General features: G+C 35.4%; 1 protein-coding gene across 2 annotated transcripts in view; it reads left to right on the top strand.

The window, feature by feature from the left end:
- LOC131440643 (homeobox protein homothorax-like) overlaps positions 1-23,600 on the top strand; it is a 160,027-nt gene that overhangs the window by 1,300 nt on the left and 135,127 nt on the right. For both annotated transcript variants that reach the window (XM_058612104.1, XM_058612105.1), the window contains exon 2: positions 10,099-10,197. In XM_058612104.1, coding sequence (XP_058468087.1) covers positions 10,099-10,197 — 99 coding nt within the window. The remainder of the gene's footprint in view (positions 1-10,098; positions 10,198-23,600) is intronic.

A 23,600-nucleotide genomic window follows, 5' to 3' on the forward strand; every position in this document is an offset into this window, starting at 1 on the left:
TTATTATTATTATTATTTTTATTATTATTCATTCAGAAAAAAATACGGTTTTTGCATCACCATTTTCGCATTATATAACAAGGAAAAAAGATCTGGATAAAATCCTACATCAACTTATGAAAACGTTATACTTTTCATTAAAATCTGGGTTTACGAAGATCCGTCTGGTCGTTTCTGAGAAATTCGAGTGGTATCCGATTTGGAGGACACGACCATTTTTCTGGTATTGACTTGATTTTTCCGTATAAAAACACGCTCCTCAAAATGAATTCTTATACTTACCAGCCTGTAATTCAGGAACCGGGAGTAGTATCAGAATGAAACTAGGTAGGGTTATTTTGAGATATAAGACCTTCAATATGAATATAAGCTTGTGGAATCAGGTATCAGAATAAATTGGCTCATAACGGCACGTTCCTCATATTTTCGGGGATTTTTGCCTTGCCGTGACTTTTCATCATTTACCTGAATGATGGTGGGAAATAGAAGAGGATGGAAAATAAAGGAACGAGAGGAACACGGAATGAAACACGCACACAACATAAATGTGTACAGAAACCAGTCGCAACTTACGAGACGTAGAAACCGCTTGCGAGAGTAATTAGAGCTCTTTTCCACATTGGGTTAAAAGCCCAAGAATATCTCTGAGTTTCATTTGCTTGAACATAGGTTCTTCAATGTAAAAACAACCAAAAACCCGATACCGTAGTTGAGATACTGCAGGGCAGTTACATATTGGGTGATATGAAGTCCCGTAATCGGATTCACAGAGATCACATGAAAATGATTCAGCAAGATGAATGGTAGCCATGTGATAATTAAGTTTACAGTGTCCAGTCAAAGCTAGGGATGTCGTATTATCGATCGATTAATCTAGTAATCGATTAATAACCCAAATAATCGAGTAATATTTAATCGAGTAGCTTAAAACTAATATTCGATTATTGAGCTAATCGAATAATTTAAAAAATCCTATAGTAATAATCGAATGAATAATCGAGTAATCGATTAATAACCCAGATAATCGAATAAATTTCAATCGATTAGTTTCAAAATTATACTCGATTATTAAATAATCGAGTAATTCTAAAATTACGACATCCCTAGTCATAGCCCTCACCATAACACCACAATGGCGCTTCGAAAAATGTAAAAGATCCTTCGAAATTCCAGGGCATATATTTTCCAAGAATATTTTTGTTTGACGACAAGTCTCAGAACTTTGTTAGTGGTTTGCATGCTCAGACGAAGCCCTAGACAGAGTTTTTTGTTTTATCCAGCATTTGGAAATTGGTTGTGCTGGTTCAGGACCTACAAGGTCGTTTTCTGCTCCCACTCTGGCCAGTTCATCCGCCCATTCATTTCCAATTATTTTGGAATTATCAGGTACCCAGACTAGATTTACAGCATTGAAAATGCTACGTTCTTCAATCCCAGTACGGCAATCGATCTAGAGATGGGCAATTCGCTCCTGAGCTGTTCCAGTGAATCGAATCATTGAAGTGAGCTGACAGCTCACAGCTCTTTTCAAAAGAACCGCAGCTCATCAGCTCACTCATTTGCTACCCAGTTCACTGCATTATGACGAAGGGAACACGCTACGAGCTGATCGGATCTTCGGCTCTTTAAGAGATTCAATTTAGTCGACATCAATTAAAGATAAACTAATTCGCATTGCATTCATTGCATCATTGCAAATCAATGATTCGATTTCGATCATGCATATGAAAGAAAACCGGTGCATAAGAAAAACGGCGCACAAAATGAACCTTAAGTACAAATTAAAAGAGCTGATGAGCTGATACATCGAATCGATTCACTTTGGTGAGCTGATCGGTTCGGAGCTGTTCACCAAAATGAGCTGTTTTGCACGCCTCTAAATCGATCACAAGTTTTGAACGTGAGTCACCCGAGCTAAGCGCTTTAATTGCAGCCTGACCGACGACCTGACTGTCGCAGCAAAAATCTATTATTTTACCAGATATGCCTTGCCGGAGGGTACACTGTACTCCACACATGATTGCAAAGATCTCAGCCTGGAAAACGGTGCAGTATCTACCAAGTGAGTACGATTGCTCCAACCCCAATTCACGACAGTAAACACCCGCACCAGTTCGGCCCTCCATCAGTGAACCATCAGTGTAACACTACGTGCTCTTGCTGTAGTGTTTCCATAAATCCAGACAGTCACTCCTGTCTAGATGGAATTTTTATTTGAAAAGTTCTATACGGGAGTGTTAAATCGCTAGGGGCAAGAAAAACATCATCCCATGCAACCAATTGGGACCACAGACGTGTATGACCTATTTCTGAATTTATTGATTTATCCTTCCATAGACCGGTAGCTTGAAGTCTATATGCACAAGCGAGTGCTTCTTGCTTTAAATGCACATGAAGTGGTCTTAACAGATCGTCTGAAAAGTACGTATCGTTTCTATGAGAGGGCTCCACTAGAATTAAATCCATACCATTTCCAGTTAGTACCAACCTTCAAAAGATACGTGTATAAATTTGACAGCTGTCTTATTATTAGTTTGTGAGATATTGCATTTTGAGTGTAGCTACTTTTGTTGTTGTAAAAAAATGGAAAAAAAGGAATTTCGTGTGTTGATGAAACACTACTTTTTGATGACAAAAAGTGCCGCCGATACCAAAAAATGGCTTGATGAGTGTTATCCAGACTCTGCACCGGGCGACACAGCAATTCGTAAGTGGTTTGCAAAATTTCGTACTGGTCATATGAGCACCGAAGACGATGAACGCAGTGGACGTCCAAAAGAGGCTGTTACCGATGAAAACATGAAAAAAAATCCACAAAATGATTTTCAATGACCGTAAAGTGAAGTTGATCGAGATAGCTGACACCCTCAAGATATCAAAGGAACGTGTTGGACATATTATTCACGAATATTTGGATATGAGAAAGCTTTGTGCAAAATGGGTGCCGCGTGAGCTCACAATAGATCAAAAAGAACAACGAAAAACAATGCTGAAATTGAACGAATTGGGCTTCGAATTGCTCCCTCATCCACCGTATTCTCCAGATTTGGCCCCCAGTGACTTTTTCCTGTTCTCAGACCTCAAGAGAATGCTCGCTGGTAAAAAATTTAGAAGCAATGAAGAGGTAATCGCTGAAACTAAGGCCTATTTTGAGGTTAAGGACAAATCGTACTACAAAAATGGTATCGAAAAGTTGGAAGATCGCTATAATCGCTGTATCGCCTCTGATGGCAATTATGTTGAATAATAAAAACGAATTTTGGCAAAAAATGTGTGTTTCTATTAAACGATATGAACTTTTCAGCCAAACTGTTATATTGAGAAGAGCTTCCAGAGCAGCGGTCGGAGTCATTGTAAAAGCTGCAGTCATTGCCATGAGCGCCACTCTTTGCAAATGATTGAGCTTCCACTGAATTGTAACTACTTGCCTTCTCTGCCACCATACGAGGCATCCATATGCCAGTATTGGACTTATAATTGTAGTATGAATCCAATAGATATATTTCGGTTTCAAACCCCACGTTTTACCAAAAGTGCGTCTACATTGGCTAAAGGCCATGCATGCTCTTTTGATTCTAGACTCAATGTGAGCAGTCCAGTTAAGTTTGGAATCCAGGATTACTCCAACGTAATTGACCTGGTCGGTACACAATAGCACGCTCCAAAAAAACTGCAAAGGACGGGCCCCGGTTGGTGTTGTGAAAAGAACCATTGAGGTTTTGTTTGGATTCACCGACAATCCAACCTGTTGACACCATTGTTCCACAACCCTTAAAGTCTGTTGCATCAGATCAAATAGCGCTTCCATGCATCGTCCAGTGATTTGTATTAGATAATCATCTGCGAATCCGTACGTCGGAAACCCAAGTTCATAGAGTTTTTGCAGCAGACCATCAGCAACAAGGTTCCAGAGTAATGGTGACAAGACACCTCCTTGTGGACAGCCTCGAACACTCAACTTCCTCATCTCTGCCTGTCTTAATGATGAGCAGAGGATGCGATTACTAAGCGCTGCGCTTATCCAGCTTGAGATGCTTGATGATATTCCATGTCTGCTCATCGCTTGCACAATCGATTGGAAAGATACATTGTCAAAAGCACCTTCTAACATATATCTAGAAAAGCTCCCAAGCTGGATTGTTTCAGCGAAAAGGCTTTTTCGATATTGTATACAACATCGTGAAGTAGTGTGATCGTGGATTTTCCACGTTGATAAGCATGTTGTTTAGTATGAAGCGGTCGTTCAATTAGGCACTTATCTCTGATGTGATGGTCGACAATTCGTTCCAAGAATTTTAAGCAAAAAGAGCTTAAGCTAATGGGTCTAAAGCTCTTGGCTTCATCGTAATTCTGACGTCCGCCTTTTGGAATAAATTTGATGATTATTTCTCGCCATGCTTTCGGGATGTACCCAAGAGCAAGGCTGTTGAGTAGAATCTTTCTCAGGACATGTTTCGTAACATTAAAACCTTTATGCAATAGAATAGGATAGATGCCATCTCTTCCAGGTGATTTGTATGGTGCAAAACTGTCACTTTATCGATTCAAAAGTGATAAACGATCTTGCTATTGCCCACGAGTCAAGATTGTTTGTGCACGGTTCGTGAGAATTTAGAAAATCAGGATCAACAACCTTGCAACCTGGAAAGTGTGTCGCGAAGAGACAGTTAAGAACGTCCTCTTCGTTAGAAACCAGTTTTTTTCATGTTTTTTAGGCAGTTAGCCTGGAAGTATCTTGTTTAGCCTGCTCATTCTTATCTTGTATCTTGTTAGCCTGCTCGTTTCATTTCGACTAGAGATATTTGTGCAAAGATTTTTCCACCCAGTTCGTTCGGCAGATCTAAGGCATTTTATATACGAAGTTAATAATGAGTTATCATGAGTTAGTTATCAGACTGATCTTCACACATACCTGTTAAACGTTGTTTTCAGAAGCGTTCTGCAAAAGTTGTGCTTTCAAACGACGACGAATAGCAACAAGAACTCCACCACCGATGATTTTGTTACTACTGCTTACTGATTTGATTTTGTTCGTAGTTGCTACCGAATGCTTGTATGAACAATGTATTTTTGGTCAGCCAAGTTTCCTTTAATGCGATGATATCAAAACACTCGTCCGAACAAGCTAGTCGGTAATTCTCCAAGCATGAATTCATACCACCAGCGTTCTGAAAATAGATTTGAATTTGTAAAAGATTTCGAAGAGCAGGTAGTCTATGTAAGTTTAAGTTGGAAGCAGGGAGGCAGTCAATTTTTGAATTGTGCAAGTTGCTAGTATACTTGACGGCGGCGACGGCGACCTCTTCACCGCTCGCGAACACTGGACCGGGACGACTGACAAGCGCTGGCTGCGATAGCACGACTGAGGCGAGAGGATCAGAGGCTTTCATGATACCAACCGCAGTGCGTCCCAGTGTCAGGTGAGTAGAAGACATCAAACTGGAACCGGGGAACGAATCAGTGCATACAGAACTGGGAAATGATGAATATTTGCCATGGTGGAAAGTTTGGAAACTCCCTTCACCGCATCCGCCCACAGGACCGAGACGGCTGATGAACGCTGGCGGCGACGGCGCGACTGGGGCGGGGGTATCGGAGGCTTCCATTAATCAAACAACGGTGCGTCCCAGTGTATTACATACAGTTATTGTCGAGCAACATTTACTTGTGGCGATGCAGGCGTTGGAGACGAGTCCACTACAGGAGAAATCCGAAATTTTTTAGTAGATTTGTCCTCGGACTAGCGAAAGTAAATTCCTTGTGGCCACGTTGCAGGATTTGAAGCAACGGACTCCAGCGCTCGATCAAGACCGACTTTAAATGAGACAAAAGTCATGGTGCTAACGTCAGCATCATTGGCAACCAATTTAACAACAACCGGATCCTGAGCTAGTCCGAGATTGGCTCGTACCATGACAGAAATCTCGTTATTTGTGACGTCAGGTCGAATACGGAACAAATAAAGCCAAAACTTATCAGTCGATTGTTCACACACACACGCCTGAACGACGTTTTCGCCTATAAGTTTTGATCCCGATTGGCACTCGGAAGCTTTATGTTCGGTATCGAGTCCACGAGGTATCTTAGCCGGACAACGATGGTCCAGGGCCGGTTGAATGGATTGGGTGTTTGTGGAGTCGATTTAGATAACGCTTTTATCTCGCTCTGTAAGCCGTTTATTGCCTCCGTAAGTGATACCAATGGCGAGTTCTCGTCTGCAGCTTTCGTGATAGAACGGAGATGCGAGTTCTCGAACAAACTAGCGCAAGCATCACACATCCAGAAAAGATTCTTTTGGTGCGATGTAAAATACCCCAAAAGAGCGCGTGAGACTCCCGAGCAAGCCATGTGAAACGAGCACCCACAGTATCCACGGTAAACGACTGAATCAATACCGGTAATGACTTGAATGCATTTAGCACAATTTTTCTCCATGTTCATCCAGGGAAGTGCCTTTGATTAAGCTATACACCAAGCAGATGCCTAAGTATGCGAAGAACTCGATCAAGACGATAGCTTATTGTTTAAATCACAAAGCAGGCACGAATAAACTAAATCACTGGCCAATATGCAATTGATGGTCAAGAATAACACTTCACACAGATACAAACAGCATGTATTCAATCACCAGTTGAAATTATATGCGAAAACTGTTTAAATTGAAAAGTAACGGACTATTAAAAAAGGTGCTTAATCCACCTAGCAGTGAGATGATACCTTTTTTATCAATCCCCATGTGTTTTTTGCATGAATATTCTTCGGTGTTTCAGTTCTCATGACATTATTTTAATGACCGTCGTTTTAAGCGGCTATTTGAGATTTTAATCACTCATTACCCTGTAATGTCGAAGCTGAAAATCAGATCGAAGTTTACGGTTATTTACGTCATTTCCAGAGCCTGTATTCAGAAACCAGCATAACCAAACCCGATTCGTATGGCCATATGATGAATAAATTGCAATAGTTTTTAGTCCAACTTTAAACCTTTCGGGATTGTCATTTTCTATATCGGTTTAAATTTTAAAAATTCATCATCCTGTAATGCCAGAATCGGAAGTCAGAATTGGATAAAATTAATTAATTTTGTCTTTATCGATTTAATTATTTTTGAAAAAACGATTCGGTACTGGAACCGGAATACGAAAATCGGTGTAGCCGAAGTCAGATAAATCCACCTGAGTATCTGGATAGTTTACATTTGTTTCAAAATCTTTGAAGACATCTTTGAGAAATCGTAGTGCAAATTAAATCCGAATCGAAAACTGAATACCACTAAAACTGAAATAAGTTTATTTGGCTATCGACTATCCAAATATGCAAACCCGATAAACCTGTTTATTTTATGTGAAATAGACATTTTTAAATTAATCACTGGGACGCACCAGAAGTTGGAGCTGACTGAAAAGCAAGATGTTTATAGGATCTTAAAACTTTTCGTTTAAGTATAAGATGATTCTTAGATTTTGTTTGAATCTTAGATCGGTTCAGCTATCTACGAGAAAAATGAGTTACACAATTTTAATTTCGTTTTACATATCATCCTGTAGTTCCGAAAGCAGAAGTCGGATCCAAACATAATTCAGGAACCTTGTTTGGGAGCATACGACTTTTTATATGAATCTGAGTTTATAGAAAACGGTTGAGTCATCTCCGAGAAAATTGAGTGAAATTATTTGTCACACACGCATTTGCTGATCTCGACGAAATGAGTCGAATGGTAAATGGGTGTTATGTTCTTCCAGCATTTATTGCTGTAAGTAGTTTAAATCAATATAATTATGGAATTGCTTTCAACTGGGAAATGCTGCCATCATCTGGTTTACGTATGTCATATTCGAATGATTATGTTGCCAAAAACGAACAGTGCTAAAATCGGTCCAAGCCAAATGTCATGAAAAAGGATGCTGTACACAGTCTGTTTGGTACGTAGAAATAATTGTATGTAACAGTATAAAAAATCTTGTTTCACGTTGCTCCCAAGCATTGCTTTGTCATACTGCACTCAAAACTCCTACTGCTGGAATAGGGAGAAAAGTCGCTTACATAAAAATGTCGATATCTCCGTTAAAATTGAACAGATTTTAACAATCTATGGCTTGTTGGATAGCTTCTACCGTGCGGAATCTAATCTAAAATTTGGAAACGTATTCTGTTTTCAAGTTCAAAAAACTGAAGATTGTGACATCAAATTTCGTATAACTAAAAAAGTAAACAACCGATCTAAAACCATTCAATAGCGTTCAGGGTGACGGGGAGACCTTTCATTTGCGATTAGTTTGATCAAAATCGGTCCAGTCATCTCTGAGATCTCGACTTCTTTGTTGACAACACACATGCACACACACGGACATTTGCTCAGTTCGTCGAGCTGAATCGATTGGTATATGACATTCGGGCCTCCGGGCCTCGGAATTTTTTATTATAGTTTGAGCGAATTCTATACCTGTTTTATATATATATATATATATATATATATATATATATATATATATATATATATATATATATATATATATATATATATATATATATATATATATATATATATATATATATATATATATATATATATATATATATATATATATATATATATATATATATATATATAAGGTAAAACACAACAAACTTAGTTGAAGTCTATGAAACGCCAGAAAAAAACTGATTACGCTCATTCAACACTCAATGATAAAGGTTGGATAGAGGTTCCTCTTATGTGAAGAAACTGTAGAGTTTCCTTGGAAATAACTCTCGTGTGAGATTAATGGCGCATAAAACATACTCGCAGAAGGTCCACTTCCTAATGTGCACAGCAACTTTTTCTACTTGTTTTGTGGAGCGGTTTTCTTGATTGAACAGTATACGAAACTGTCATCTCTGTTAGAGAAACCAGAATTAGACATCGCTCATTACTAGTTGATGTTTCAACAACAATTTATCTAAACTATAATATTATTCACTAGAACCGATATCTAGGAATATGTCCAAGCAGTAGATATAATAATATGGAAAATCTGTTTGAATTCGGTTGAGCTTTATGTGTTCAAACCTGACCAATGTTTACGCGATCCTATTTGCGTATTTTAAATTCGCATCGCTGTATTGAAAACAAAAACGTCCAAAGCCAAAAGTCGTTTTCTCGTTCACTCGATTTCATCCGAAGTTGTAGTTTAATACACACAAACTATAAATCAAAATAATCTGAAGACCTGTCTCAAGTACCTCAACCTTCAAAACTGTATGACTATTTCAAAACATTGCAATTATGTTCTGAGGTAAAAAATGTATCGATTACAGCCATAAAATTTTCGGAAAACTGAGAAATTTCTGGTCGTAGAGTAAACTTGGCATCAAATTTTTGCTAAGATCTTTATAGCATGAATATAGGTAAAAGTCAGTAAACATTCAGTGGAGCTCATATTTATTAACACCAATAATGCATACTTGATCATGCTTATAAAAAGTTGGTACATATAATACAATTCATCAATTCATCCCTGAAAGTTTAAAATATGTGCTATGTCTTCCGGTGTATGACCACCGAAAGGTTAAAACTAGGGTTTAATAAACAGATAACCTTGTCAGCCCCCGAATGCACTTCTCGCGGGCCCACAGGAACAAACGAATGCAGCTGCCATCGATAAATACCCACGTCATCTGGACTATCCCCATGTAAGATCCCTACATCAGCTACTGCCGACCACCGACTGGAGACTGGATCCCCCAGAGTTGCGGCGATCAGCACACGACAAATTGAATCATATACAACATTATTATAAGTCAATGAATTATGCTAACCTTAAGTACTGTTAAGCAATGCCCTCGGCATCTTAGAACTAAGGTAATGTGCCTCATTAAATATATTACTAAACAAAAAACCTCCGAATGCAAGGTTCACTATTTTGACAATACGATTGAAGCAGTGTCATCAGGGAGCATGAACACTATTTTAAAAACTCTTTTTGAATATATTTTTCCACCGAAGGTAGGACAATGTTACAAAGTCTGATTTCAATAGTAGAGCTTTTATTAACGTTAAATATAATGAGCAATCTTTTTCAAAAATATACTAAAATTCGCTAAATTTCGTATTTATAGGACGATGGTGCTCGAGGCGAGACTGGTCATCACCACCCGAATCCCGAGTGGATGCTTCCAGGCGAGTCCTATATTCCTCAGTCTTCCTAGGTAGTCCCGGTAAGTAACAATTTTTTTAATAATTAGTTGATTGAACTAGACATTCGTTTTTATTATTCGGTTCTTCCGGAAAGTCTGGGAAACGGTATAATACAAACTCTTTCAGTTTCTTTAAGGACGATTTATAATGTTATACACTCATCATCGTGTAATTCTGGAATCTAACAAAATTCAGGAATTTTGTTTGGGACAAAAGCCGTGGGTCATCCAGAGGAATTTTTTCAACCAAGAATTGATCCATGTTCCATGTCGTAAGAATCTACTAAACGGGAGCTCACAAGTCAAGGTGTATTTCCGCGACAATGACTTGATGGCTGCAGGAGCTTAAATAATGCAGTCGTAATTGACTAATTGTTCAATATATTTGCCGCACAACCAGTCTTACGATGACTTTATATTCTTCATATTATAAGAATTCTAGTGTAACTAAAGCCACACGGGCAATATTCTGATTCAAGAAATGAGCAGAACGAGTCATGATTTGGGGAAAATAGTAAATTTTCATGTTATGATAATACACCATGATTAAAAGTTCTCGGATCATGATCCATTTGGACTGATTTTGTTCAAATTTAGCGTAACGCATTTGAAGTTGTTGGGTATAACTTCAGGCGTGTTTCTGCTACGATGGTAATCTTTGCAACATAAATTCAGGCGTTATGTTTTAAAATATGAAGATTTCAAATATGAATTAAATAGAATGGTGTGAGTGTGCGGCGTATTGTTTACGCGATTTCAACTAATGTCTCAAATAATGTACGTTTGAATAGCAAAACAGTGAAAAGCACAACGAATTTCTTTTAATCTGAAGCATCAACAATTTAAATATGTTTTTGAACAACCACGACTCCTAAAATAACGTGTTTACTTGCGTTCATTGCTCCTGATTTAATTTTTTTGTTTCAGAATTTGGAAAACATAAACGAACTGCATGAAAATACACGTGTGAATCAAACCTCTTAAAAAGATACTCTATGTTGAATTATTGCTAATACCGCGGATCGATTTTTCCTGTTTTGTTTTCAAAACATCGTTTGAAAAATCGTCTTATTTGAAATATTTAGGTGAATCAATGCAGCTTGTGTTCTTATATCTATGAAACAAATTAATCAAACTGGTTGAGCAAAAAAAATCTTATTTTTGTTAGATAGTGCTCCTAATTTACAGTCGAAATTATTTTTCGGTTAACGTTATCTCTCCGAATATTATTTTAACAACAACAGCCACATCGAATATGTAAGAATACATTCAGATATATTCATACAAAATGTAAAACTTAGGATGTCTGTCAGCCGGTGGGTAAACCAACACAATTATAAACTGAATATGCCTCAGGACCAAGTAAACATTTTCAGTAGTTCATGCATTTCAATGTCTGCTTTTTGTCTTATCATTAATCTATTAAACAATCCATCACATCACTTGAGGAAGAGGGTTCAAAGTGATATCCAGATAGAAACTTGGAGTTACGAGCTTTAAAAGAAATACATTCCTCAAGTAACGCATTTTCGGATCATGATTAATTTTCATGGGAGAAGACTTTTTGCTCATGGTTTCATGAGAAGTTAAAATGATTGGTTTCATGATTTTCTAATCATGACAGCAGTAACGGATTTCTTTCCGTGCATTACTAGTAAATTTATAGTGTTAGTTCATCACGCCGCAAACATTAGTGTTAAATCTGACATGATCAGAGGCGTCAACTTCCATGAAATATTGGGGGAACACAAAAAATTATGACTACAGATTATTAAACTTTACAATATGTAAAACATTTTTATAAAGCGAACGTAGAGGCTAGAGCAAATAAAAAGAAACCAAGTAAGCAAATTTAGTTTCTCTTTCAAATATTCCGAGATGGTGAAGTATAGCACATTTCACATTGGAGTAAATTAGTTTAAAAAAAGGTGGGTGGGTAATGTCAGAGACATAACTGGATGTTATGAATACGAAAAAACTGACACGCTCCCATCACTTTTCCGAATATGAGTTAGTTGATTGATTGTATGAATTGTGCAAGCTTTCCTCTTTTTCACTAATAGTGTTTGAAGCGATGCACCTACATTAAAGTACAGATTAATTACATTAAACAGCTACTATTCTACAACTATATATTCCAAACTTGAAACAATTCCTTTTTAATTTGCTAATATATGTGCTAGGTACAACAATTTTGTAGTTTATTTTTATTGAAGCTATGAAGTTCGAAGATATCTGATTCTTCTCGAAATTTCAGTACGAGACAATTGCAATGGTCTGATCTTCGCAGAACGGGAAACAGTGAGACGATGTAAAAGAGAGAGTTAGTAGAGCGGCAGCCAGTAATACTGAATTGACTGTCTAGCTGTTAACAGCATCTTGTGGAATTTTTACGCAGAAACACGCACACAGGAGAAACAGTTAAGGGCAAGGCAAAGTCCCACTCGAACCGTGCTGGTCTGCAGTTCCCAGTTGGCAAAATCCATCGTCTGCTCCGGAAGGGAAACTACGCAGAGCGTGTCGGTGCCGATGCACCGGTCTATCTGGCGGCAGTGATGGAGTACTTGGTTGCCGAAGTGTTGGAATTGGCCGGTAACGCTGCCCGTGACAACAAGAAAACGAAAATCATCCCTCGCCGTCTGCAGCTGGCCATCCGTAACGACGAGGAGTTGAAAACCCCGTCCTTTTCAGGACGACCACATCACTGTGATAAAGAAATATTTAGGATTGCTTTAAGTTTAGCCAGTTCTGATACGCCTGGAAAGTAGAATGCGCAAATCAAGTGGAAACATTTGTTCTAACCATTTGTTCATCTCTTTCATTTGTTCAATTTGTTCAACTCTGTTTCGCACGGCATATTTGTATACTAGTATAAAGATGTGTTCAAAATCATCACCTTCGCTTTCGCATTGCCGTTCGTAATTGAATGTGTTAGTGACGGTGCAAATTAATTTAACTTCCATCTTGATGAATCTTTTGGTAGGAAATATTGAGATCTGAGATGGTTCTCGTGTGTATCTTGTTTCGGCAATGGGCCTTGCTGGACTTTTTGGCTGCCTTTCTACCGATTTTCGGTGTCATTGTGCTGACGATGTCTCGTGCATTCAGATCGGGAAACAGTGAGACGACAGGTCCTCGATGTTGCTCTCGTGTGTCTTGTTGGGGGAACAGTTGCTCAGCAAATGGTAGGAAAAGTGAACCACTCAACTTTTATATGAATGCTCTTGTATAGATGCAGACATCTCACGTTCTGATTGGCTGGTGCTGTCATGGGTTCAATCAAACAGGTTTTTCAATAGTGTACTATTGAAAAACTTTAATGTTGTTGCAATACACGTTCAAGTTGAAAATTTTCGATTCTATTGGTAGTTAGATTATATAAATCCTTCTACAGATCACTGAGCTATGAGCTTTCAAAATACGAGAAAGGCAAACGCGCCTTATGAATTATCTTCTTTGATACTCGTTTATACCAAACATTTCAGAAAAGTTTAATTTTGAACTATTTGAGAATATGTCACACAACTGAAAATTTTATTATAAAATTGTGATCATATTTCCGATGGCATGTAGCGAGAATTATGTTGATTCATTAGATATAACATGAGATATTCACGATCAAAAACTTATCACTCTCTCAGAGGGTAAATTTTGAAAAGGTGCCCCATAGTAAAGTAAATCGTATTCACGACAAAATTCTAGTAACTTAGTTAAGAAATAAGAACGATTACGGAGACAAACAACGGGGATAAGTATTATATCATAAGATATTTCTAACAAATTTTCAAATATTTATTCCATACGCCAAAATATTGGAAGGGTATGGCCACTCCAATAAATCTTTTGGAGGGGCATTAAGCGCTTTGATCCCCCCCTCCCTCCTGGACATGATATTTCTTTTCTTTCTAGAACACTGACGATTCCAGATCGTTAATTGGCTCTGCAAAGCTATTTTGTGTTTTGTAAGGCTTGTCGAGATGGCTGTGAAATTCATTCAAGTATTCACGAATAAATGCAAGATTATGTAACTATAGCATCTTCATCCTACCTTTGAAGATTTGATTACACCCGCCGTTGAAAGTTTGGATGCAGGAAATTTTGGACGACACTGTTGCAAAACGTGATACGCTGAAATGTAAAAATTACCCGACAATTTTAGTATTACTGAAAATGAATGAGCTGATGAGTTAGATAGAGCTGGTGCCATGAATGAAAGAACCAGATTTATCTCTGACAACTAGTTGGATAAAGCACAAGATTTGTGCTGCATCCAAACATTCCAGTCATTGGCTAAGGTTAAAAACTTGCTCTGAGACGAAAGCATTTTTGCTAGATTTGAATCTGAATTTTGTTTTCCTTGTTCCCGGTTTTCGATTAACGACCGGAGATTGTAGCCATAGACTCAAAAATGGATCCCAGTCACTTTTCTCGAACCAACTTCGATTATACCGATTCCCGGATTCCGGTTTCGGAAGTACCTACAATAGTGGAGCTTACTTCGTTTCCTCAGAGATGCCCTAACCGACCAGAGTACTGTTTCTTTTTATTTATTTATTTATTTATTTATTTATTTTATTTAATCAACAGACAAATTTAAGTACTAATGATTGTTTCTAAAAATATTTAAAAATTTCTATCTGTAGCTTGTAATAGTTTATGGAAAAATCTTTTTGTTTTTCAAGAATAAAAAAAAATTGTTCTGAAGAATTCTACACATTTATATATGAGAATGTGAGAGATATGAGAAAGTCATCAATACACCACTAGGTGGATTAAAACAGGGTTTAGCCTCTATTTCCGGCAAATCTAAATGTTTAATTTTTAGCCCACTTTTGAAGATTTGTTTTGTGTTTTCCATCGTCAATTTATGAAGCGAATTAGAACTTTAATTGCTCATCATCCTATAATTCGGTAATCGGATTTCAGATTTATGCAAAATTCAATAGCGTTACATGAAATTGAAATTTCGAAAATTTCGGTTCAACAATTTCTGAAAAATCTAAATTAGCTCCAATTCCCACTTCTTCTGGAACTTCCGCTACTGTTGAATAAAGTTTATACGAGTTTCAAAGTGTGAAATTTCATCTGCTGATCTCTTTTTGTTGGGGTTTTACAACCATCCAAGCGTAAGTATTGATCTATTTGCTGCAGGGTATCTCTATTTTTAACGGACTTTCGGACACCGAATTATTGTATACTTTGAAAAGTGATATACCAGGACTTGATTGTTGAATGAAAATAATAGGCTTTTTTTAAATGTGATAAATTGAAATTGCTAACAAATATATAAATTGAAATAGTGTATCAGAAACAACCATCCAAATTATTTTCAAAGAAATCATTTTACTTTTAAAGTCATAACAAAATATAGGGTTTTAACAAACAAAAGTGTAAGTAGATATACTGTTCATTTCAGGTGTATAATTTATCATTTATTTCAACTATCAAGTTTTCAATTTTAAGGCACTATGAATATTATTATTAGTTTATTTTAAACTGATTTTGCAAGTTAAAATTACGATGAAATTGTTTGTCAAGAAATTGACAGGAAAGCACAAATAATATGTTTGTTATCTTTATCATAATATTCATTGAATCAATCTGATAAAAATCAAATATCTTGTTTTGTAATTCCAAACAACAACCCTTGTTATATTAAACAAATTTTTACTTTATCACTATTCAATAAAATAAATCGTTGCGTGGAACCAAAATTTTATTACTTTTACAATATTTTTCTCTGCTTTTGTGACACTGGACCTTACGGGTCTTGGTTGGAAAGTAAGATTGTATAGCATATCTATATAAAAACAACAGAGTACTAAGAATTTCAAACAATCTGTATATATTCCAAGTAGAAATCGCAATTAGTTTGACTTAGAATGTGTTATTATGTTGTTGCATTGATTAGAAACGTGTAGTATAAATCTTATTTCAAAACAAGTACCTTTAACTTGCTGATTTCTCATTTCTGCACTACCATTGCATTAAATTACATTAAAAATTGATAGTAAATGGTAAACGACCTTTGCCTTCACTTTCTGACATATCAAAGACTCGGATGATTCGTATGCCTAAGTTCGACTCCTCTGGTAGAAGGTAAAAGTTTAGATACGAGAAGCCTTCTGCTTACTTAAATGACCCTTGTCACGTCTCACGACCTGGAAGGATTCTTAGTGTCAGTAGGATCCATAGTACTAGCCATGTAATGATTCTGTACACTAAGAATCGGCTGCGAAGTCTGTTGAAATAAAAAGGCCAAATTCCAAGCCTTCCAGCTCAGGATTCAAACATAAGACAACTGGCTTGTAAGTCCAGCGCTCGATGCATTGAACCGCCAGCTCGGGCGTCGGCCAAAATATCTCAGTTACACTAATTGTTTATGTTGCCATTGGGAACCAATTAGTTTATGGTCGTAATATATTACAAATATTACAATTGCATAAACGTAAACACGAAAAGAAGTATAATCCCATGAGTATTCTATAAAAACATGATCTTTACTTTGTATTTGCAGTTTATTGCAATCTGTTCATCCAATCTTGAGAACCGCCATCGTACCACTATCTCAACTATCTGACCAGCGGTACTTTGATCGATTATCAATTGCACATAAAATATTATTTTTAATTATCTATCTAACTCTTCAATCATATGAATTTTTTAATGCCGGCCACAATAATTAACCCTTAGCCTTGAAATTTTTATTGAATTCTAAATGAAATTCAATATTAATCACTAATTTCGTAACATGAATCCCGTGGTTTATCTTCATTTGAAAATTCTCTACTGCAAAATATCAATAGACTGAAATAAATATAGGACGATTAATATTATTAATCGATTTTAAATTTGCGTCGTCCTAATAAGCAATAATAACACGAAATTATATTATGTAAAAAGCCAGTGAAAACATAACTTCATGCTGAAATTGGCTAATATGAACGAAAATTCATACTCTTATAGATATATATTTTATTTCATACTATATATTATGTTTAATCTACGAGATAGCAGTAGAGTTTTAATATTTACAATTTTATTATATATTTTAATATTATCTATTCGACATACAATTAGAGTAAATAAACTAAAGAAGAAAAATATCATATACAAAATTAGAGAATGATTCATACATTCTATGACGAAACATGAAGTAATTTCAGAGATACACTGAGGGATAAAGAAATTTGGGGTGGCACGTGTATTATAATTGCTCGCTACAACCAGAAAGGAGAATACAAGCTGTCGCTTGCAGACATAGCTGCCACTGATGTGGCATAAGGGTGGAATGCTAGCGCTCGTATTTGCTTAGCTGATTTAAACAGTTCCTGGTCATATAATGTACGATTTTATTGAATTCCGATCGGTTGAAGAAAAGAATTTTACCCACAGTTATTTCAGTGAAAGTATTGAAGCATTAAATTAGTTCATGTTGAATCGGAATATCTCTTGATACAATGAAACCTTTTTCACATATACTAATAAGATAACTAATTTGGTTTATATATTGAAATAACAAAGAAGCTGTTTATCAATACTATCGATAAAAGTTCGATGACGTGTTTATGATTTGCAATAAATGAAATGGTAATATTTTCCATCGTATTCAAATATTGGTATTATTTATTATCAACAAACAAAACATTCTACACAGAGGTAGCACAGATGATAGCTAAAATTTAAAAACTAAAGTCAAAAGTTTTTAATAATGCGAAGCATTATTCAACCAACATTTTGTAATTTTTTGTGAAAAACCTTTTTTAATTCACCTAGTAGTGTAATGATGCCTTTCTCCGTTTTTGGAACTTTTTTTTCACTATTACCGGTGCGTGTGGAAGCAGAAACCGGGCACTAGTAGTCCCAAAGTAGATTTATATATCCACCAACTAACAAGGTCTGTCAACAAGATGAATTTACCAGTAAATTTTATAAAAATGTGCACCTCGTTTCGCAGCGGTTTGTAGCTATCCTCCATTTATCCTCCAAAATTTTTTTATGCTGTTGTAAGGTTTTGGAGGATAGCTACAAATTGATAGAGGATAAGCTTCCGGTGCATTTAATCGTCAAATAATGCACGGGAATTGAAAATTTGTACAATTTTCTACAAAAACACGTATTTCTATTCGAATTTTTCGCATAAGATTTCGTCAAATCATAAATTTAAATTTTCTCATGGAAGAACCTTACAAAGGGAATTTCATTGTTGTAGGGCTTTGGAGGATAACTACAAGAAGTTAGAGGATAAGTTTTCAATGGTTTTATTAAAACAAATAACCATTAGAAGTCCTGAATAATATTAAACTCACGACTTCGTTTGAACATTAATAGAAGATTTTGAACAAAATTATTTATAATGTTAACTTATATCGAGACGTATATTAAAACGATTGCAAACGCAGAGTTATTAAAACATAGAGGATAAGAGTTTCATTGATTTAATCTGTATACTATTCATTGCAAATTGGTCCCTGCACATTATTAAACAATCTCTTACTATTAGTTTCCGACGATTATAATACTTTTGTGACAAAATTACATAATCAAGTTAAATCTGATAATAATCAAATTTTGCTTATTCGCAGTTACTAAAACATAGAGGATAAGAGTTATGATAATCTCATTTATGCACTATTTATCATTCATTGTTCCTAGGGCATTTTTGAACAAATCTGCATCATTGTTTTCTAATGATTCCACTACTTTTATGAAAAGCATGAGCAATCATAAATATTTTGGCACTTTGAAAATTATTCCTGATAAGAGTTGCTGACAGTTGGAGGATAAGAGTTTTAACGATTGAAACTATATACTGTTCATTATAAACTGTTCTAACGGTATTTCTAAGCAAATAAGATTTCCGATGGTTTCAATAATTTTGTGAGAAATATGAGAAATCATCAAAATATCGCAAATGTTCCAATTTTCCCTAATCAAAGTAATTAAATACCTGGAGGATAAGAGTTTTAATGATCTAATCTATATACTGTTTGTCACTAAATGTTTCTAGAGCATTCTTTAACAAATCTGCATCATTGATTTCTGATAGTTTCACTACTTTTGTGAAATATATGGAAAGTCAATAAAAATTTCGAAATTTTCAACTTTCCCCTGATCAGAATTACTAAAACTTGGAGGATAAGAGTTTTAATAATCTAATCTATACACTATTCGTCATTAAATGTTCCTAAAGCATTATTTAACAAATCAGCATCATTGATTTCTGATAGTTTCACTACTTTTGTGAAATATATGGAAAGTCAATAAAAATTTCGAAATTTTTTTTCTATCAGAAATCAATGATGCAGATTTGTTAAACAATGCTCTAGGAACATTTATTGACGAATAGTGTATAGATTAGATCATTAAAACTCTTATCCTCCAAGTTTTAGTAACTCTGATCAGAGGAAAGTTGAAAATTTCGAATTTTTTTATTGAATTTGCATATATTTCACAAAAGTAGTGAAACTATCAGAAATCAATGTTGCAAATTTGTTAAACAATGCTCTAGGAACATTTAATGACGAATAGTGTATAGATTAGATTATTAAAACTCTTATTCTCCAAGTTTTAGTAACTCTGATCAGGGGAAAGTTGAAAATTTCGAAATTTTTATTGACTTTGCATATATTTCACAAAAGTAGTGAAACTATCAGAAATCAATGATGCAGATTTGTTAAAGAATGCTCTAGGAACATTTAGTGACAAACAGTATATAGATTAGATCATTAAAACTCTTATCCTCCAGGTTTTAGTTGCTTTGATTATGGAAAATTGGAACATTGGCGATATTTTGATGATTTCTCATATTTCTCACAAAATTATTGAAACCATCGGAAATCAATGATACTGATTTGCTTAGAAATGCCATTAGATCAGTTTATAATAAACAGTGAATAGTTTCAATCGTTGAGACTCTTATCCTCTATGTTTTAATAACTCTGCGTTTGCGATCGTTTTAATATACGTCTCAATATAAGTTATCATTAAAAATAATTTTGTTCAAAATCTTCTATAAATGTTTAATAGAAGTCGAGAGTTTAATATTATCTAGGACTTCTAATGGTTATTTGTTTTAATAAAACCATTGAAAACTTATCCTCTAACTTCTTGTAGTTATCCTCCAAAGCCCTACAACGATTAAATACCCTTTGTAAGGTTCTTCCACGAGAAAATTTAAATTTATGATATGACGAAATCTTATGCGAAAAATTCGAATAGAAATACGTGTTTTTGTAGAAAATTGTACAAATTTTCAATTCCCGTGCATTATTTGACGATTAAATGCACAGGAAGCTTCTCCTCTGTCGACTTGTAGCTATCCTCTGAAACCTTACAACATCATAAAAAAAATTTTGGAGGATAAATGGAGGATAGCTACAAACCGCTTCGTTTCGTCTTCGCTTGTGAAAAAATTCTCACGAAATTGATTTTTTTTACTAATCTCACTGTAATACCGGAACGTGAAGTCGGATCTGGATCAACTTTTCGAGGACTTTTTGACAAATCTCAAAACCTTTCATTTTCATCTTAGTTTGTAAAAATTGGTTGAGAAATTTCCGAGAAAATTGAATGCGCATTTTCTCATAGATAAGACCTTTCGTTTGAATTTAAGTTTGTACAAATCGGTCACGCCATCTCTGAGTAAGGTAAGTGACATTTATTTTCATTTGTTTGGTGCATATTACCCTTTAATTCCGGAACCAGAAGTCGGATCGGGATAAAATTCAATCGCGATCTATGACTCCATAAGATCTGTCATTTGAATCTGAGTTTGTGAAAATCGGTTCAGCCACCTCTGAGAAAATCGAGTGACATTATTCGTCACATACACACATACATACATACATACACACTTGGTTGATGGATTGGAAGATTACGAACGTCTTTTTCGATATTTGTCCGAGAAACTTCATAAATTTTATTCATATGATATAAAATCAGACAGATCCTTCAAAGCTGTCTTGAAAGGCTTATCAAATGATCAAATGATCCAATTATTTGAAATGTCCTGTCAGGGAAAAAATTTAAAACGCTCGTTCGCTTAGAAAACAAGTCAAATCAACGACCTTAAATTTACAGAACATACCTCAAAATCAAAAAACCGTTACAAATGTCACGCCTAATTCTTCTAAGCCACTTATTTCTTCTAATTTAAAACAAAAAACAGGTACGCCTGCCAATTCGTCTTCTAACGAAAACAATTTATTGACAGGTAAATCGACCTCGTCATCATCTTCTTCTAATGTCAGTTATGCTAGTATAACAGATATAAATCTACCACTGAATTCTTCTAATGTAAATAATCAAAACACAGGACCGCCTTGCAGTTCATCTTCTAACGAAAACAATGTATTAAAAGGTCGATCGGCCATATCATCTTCTTCTAATGGCAGTCTACCTACAAATATTCCTTCAATGCCATTCGCTTCTTTAAATGAAGTTGATTTAGGCGATATAACTGAAAATAAAATGATCTACCTACAAGATCAACTTTTTCAAATGACAGGTTTACTGGAATGGGTTGCCATTTTCGTTAAACATCGAATTTTACCTTCTTTCAATACTAAAGTTATTGAAAACTTGGGAATTGAAGTTGAAAGCATTCATGGAATTTATTTCATCGCTGGAGCATATTTGCCATTCCAATGCACCGGCGAACAGTTAAATTTCTTTAAAGGCGATTTGCAAAAACTCACAATATATCGACCGATTTTTTTTTTGTAATAGGGGACTTAAATGCAAAGCATGTCCTGAGGAATTGTAAGCAAAATAATAGTAATGGTAAATACTTCATAACCAACTCTCAGCTGGTTACTTCACAGTTCTTCATCCCAGTAATCCGACTTGCTTCTCTTCCGTGAAAAATCCTTCTACAATTGATCTGGTTCTAACAGATCAAAGTCACATTTGTAGTGAACCGATTACACATGCTGACTTTGACTCAGATCATCTTCCAGTTACATTCAGACTTTCCAACGAAGCTATAATTAATCCAATTAGTTATATATTCAACTATCATAGATCTGATTGGTTGGATTACAGATGTCACATTGAAAATCATGTGGACCATGAAACTATTTTAGAACATTCTGCGGACATCGACACAGCAATTGATAATTTGAATCATTACATTATCGAAGCCAGAAATCTTTCAGTCCCCAAAGCTCAAACTAAATTAAATTCTCCTATCATCGATGACAATCTTCAACTGCTGATTCGGTTGAAGAATGTTCGTCGACGACAATATCAACGTTCTCGTGATCCTGCTATTAAAAACATAGTTAAGAATTTACAAAAAGAAATTAAACATATATTTACTCTTTTGCGAAATGAAAATTTCGCTAAAGAAGTTGAACAAATTAAACCATATTCTAAACCTTTCTGGAAACTTTTTAAGGTTCTTAAGAAACCTCAGAAACCAATTCCTGCTCACAAGGAAGGAAATGAAATACTTCTTACAAATGATGAAAAAGCTCAAAAACTTGCTCAGCAGTTCGAGAGTGTACACAATTTTAATTTGAACGTTGTGAGTCCTATTGAAAATGAAGTCTCACTGAAATATGAGCATATTTCAACCCAAGTGTTATCACAAGATGACATTATTGAGAAGAATTTTGATGAAATTAAATCAATTATTAAAAAGGAAACTTAAAAACATGAAGGATCCTGGTAATGATGGAATTTTTAATATTCTTATTAAAAATCTTCCCGATGTTGCCTTGAGACTCCTGGTTAAAATTTTCAACAAGTTGTTTTCATTAGCTTACTTCCCAAAAAGATGGAAAAAAGCTAAAGTAATTCCTATCCTCAAACCTGATAAAAACCCAGCAGAAACATCAAGTTATCAAGCAATTTGCTTATTTTCTCCTACCAGTACTTTTTGAAAAAAATATCTTGTTGAGAATGATGTCTCATATAAATGAGAATTCAATTTTTTACCAGAGCAGTTTGGATTTCGTCATGAACATTCAACTACTCATCAACTTGTAAGAGTTACCAACATGATAAAAGCAAATAAATCTGTCTGATTTATAGTTTCCTATTTATTTGATCAAAATGATTCAAAATTATTTAACTGATCGTACTCTTCAGGTTAGCTATCAGAATAGTAAATCTGAATTGCTACCCGTACGAGCCGGTGTTTCGCAGGGTTCGAGCGTAGCTCCAATCTTGTATAATATTTTCACTTCTGATCTTCCAAATCTACCCGTTGGTTGTCAGAAATCGCTATTCTGTGACGACACAAGTCTGTTAGCCACAGGTAGAAATCTAAGAGTGATCTGCAGTCGCCTACAAAGAAGTTTAAATATTTTCAGTGATTATCTGTCAAAATGGAAAGTTAAACTAAATGCAGCAAAAACTCAATTAATTATCTTTCCTCATAAGCCAAGAGCTTCTTTTCTTAAACCAAACAATAATCA

This window comes from Malaya genurostris, chromosome 1 (assembly GCF_030247185.1).
Source record: "Malaya genurostris strain Urasoe2022 chromosome 1, Malgen_1.1, whole genome shotgun sequence".
In the NCBI taxonomy this organism is placed as follows: Eukaryota; Metazoa; Arthropoda; class Insecta; order Diptera; family Culicidae; genus Malaya; species Malaya genurostris.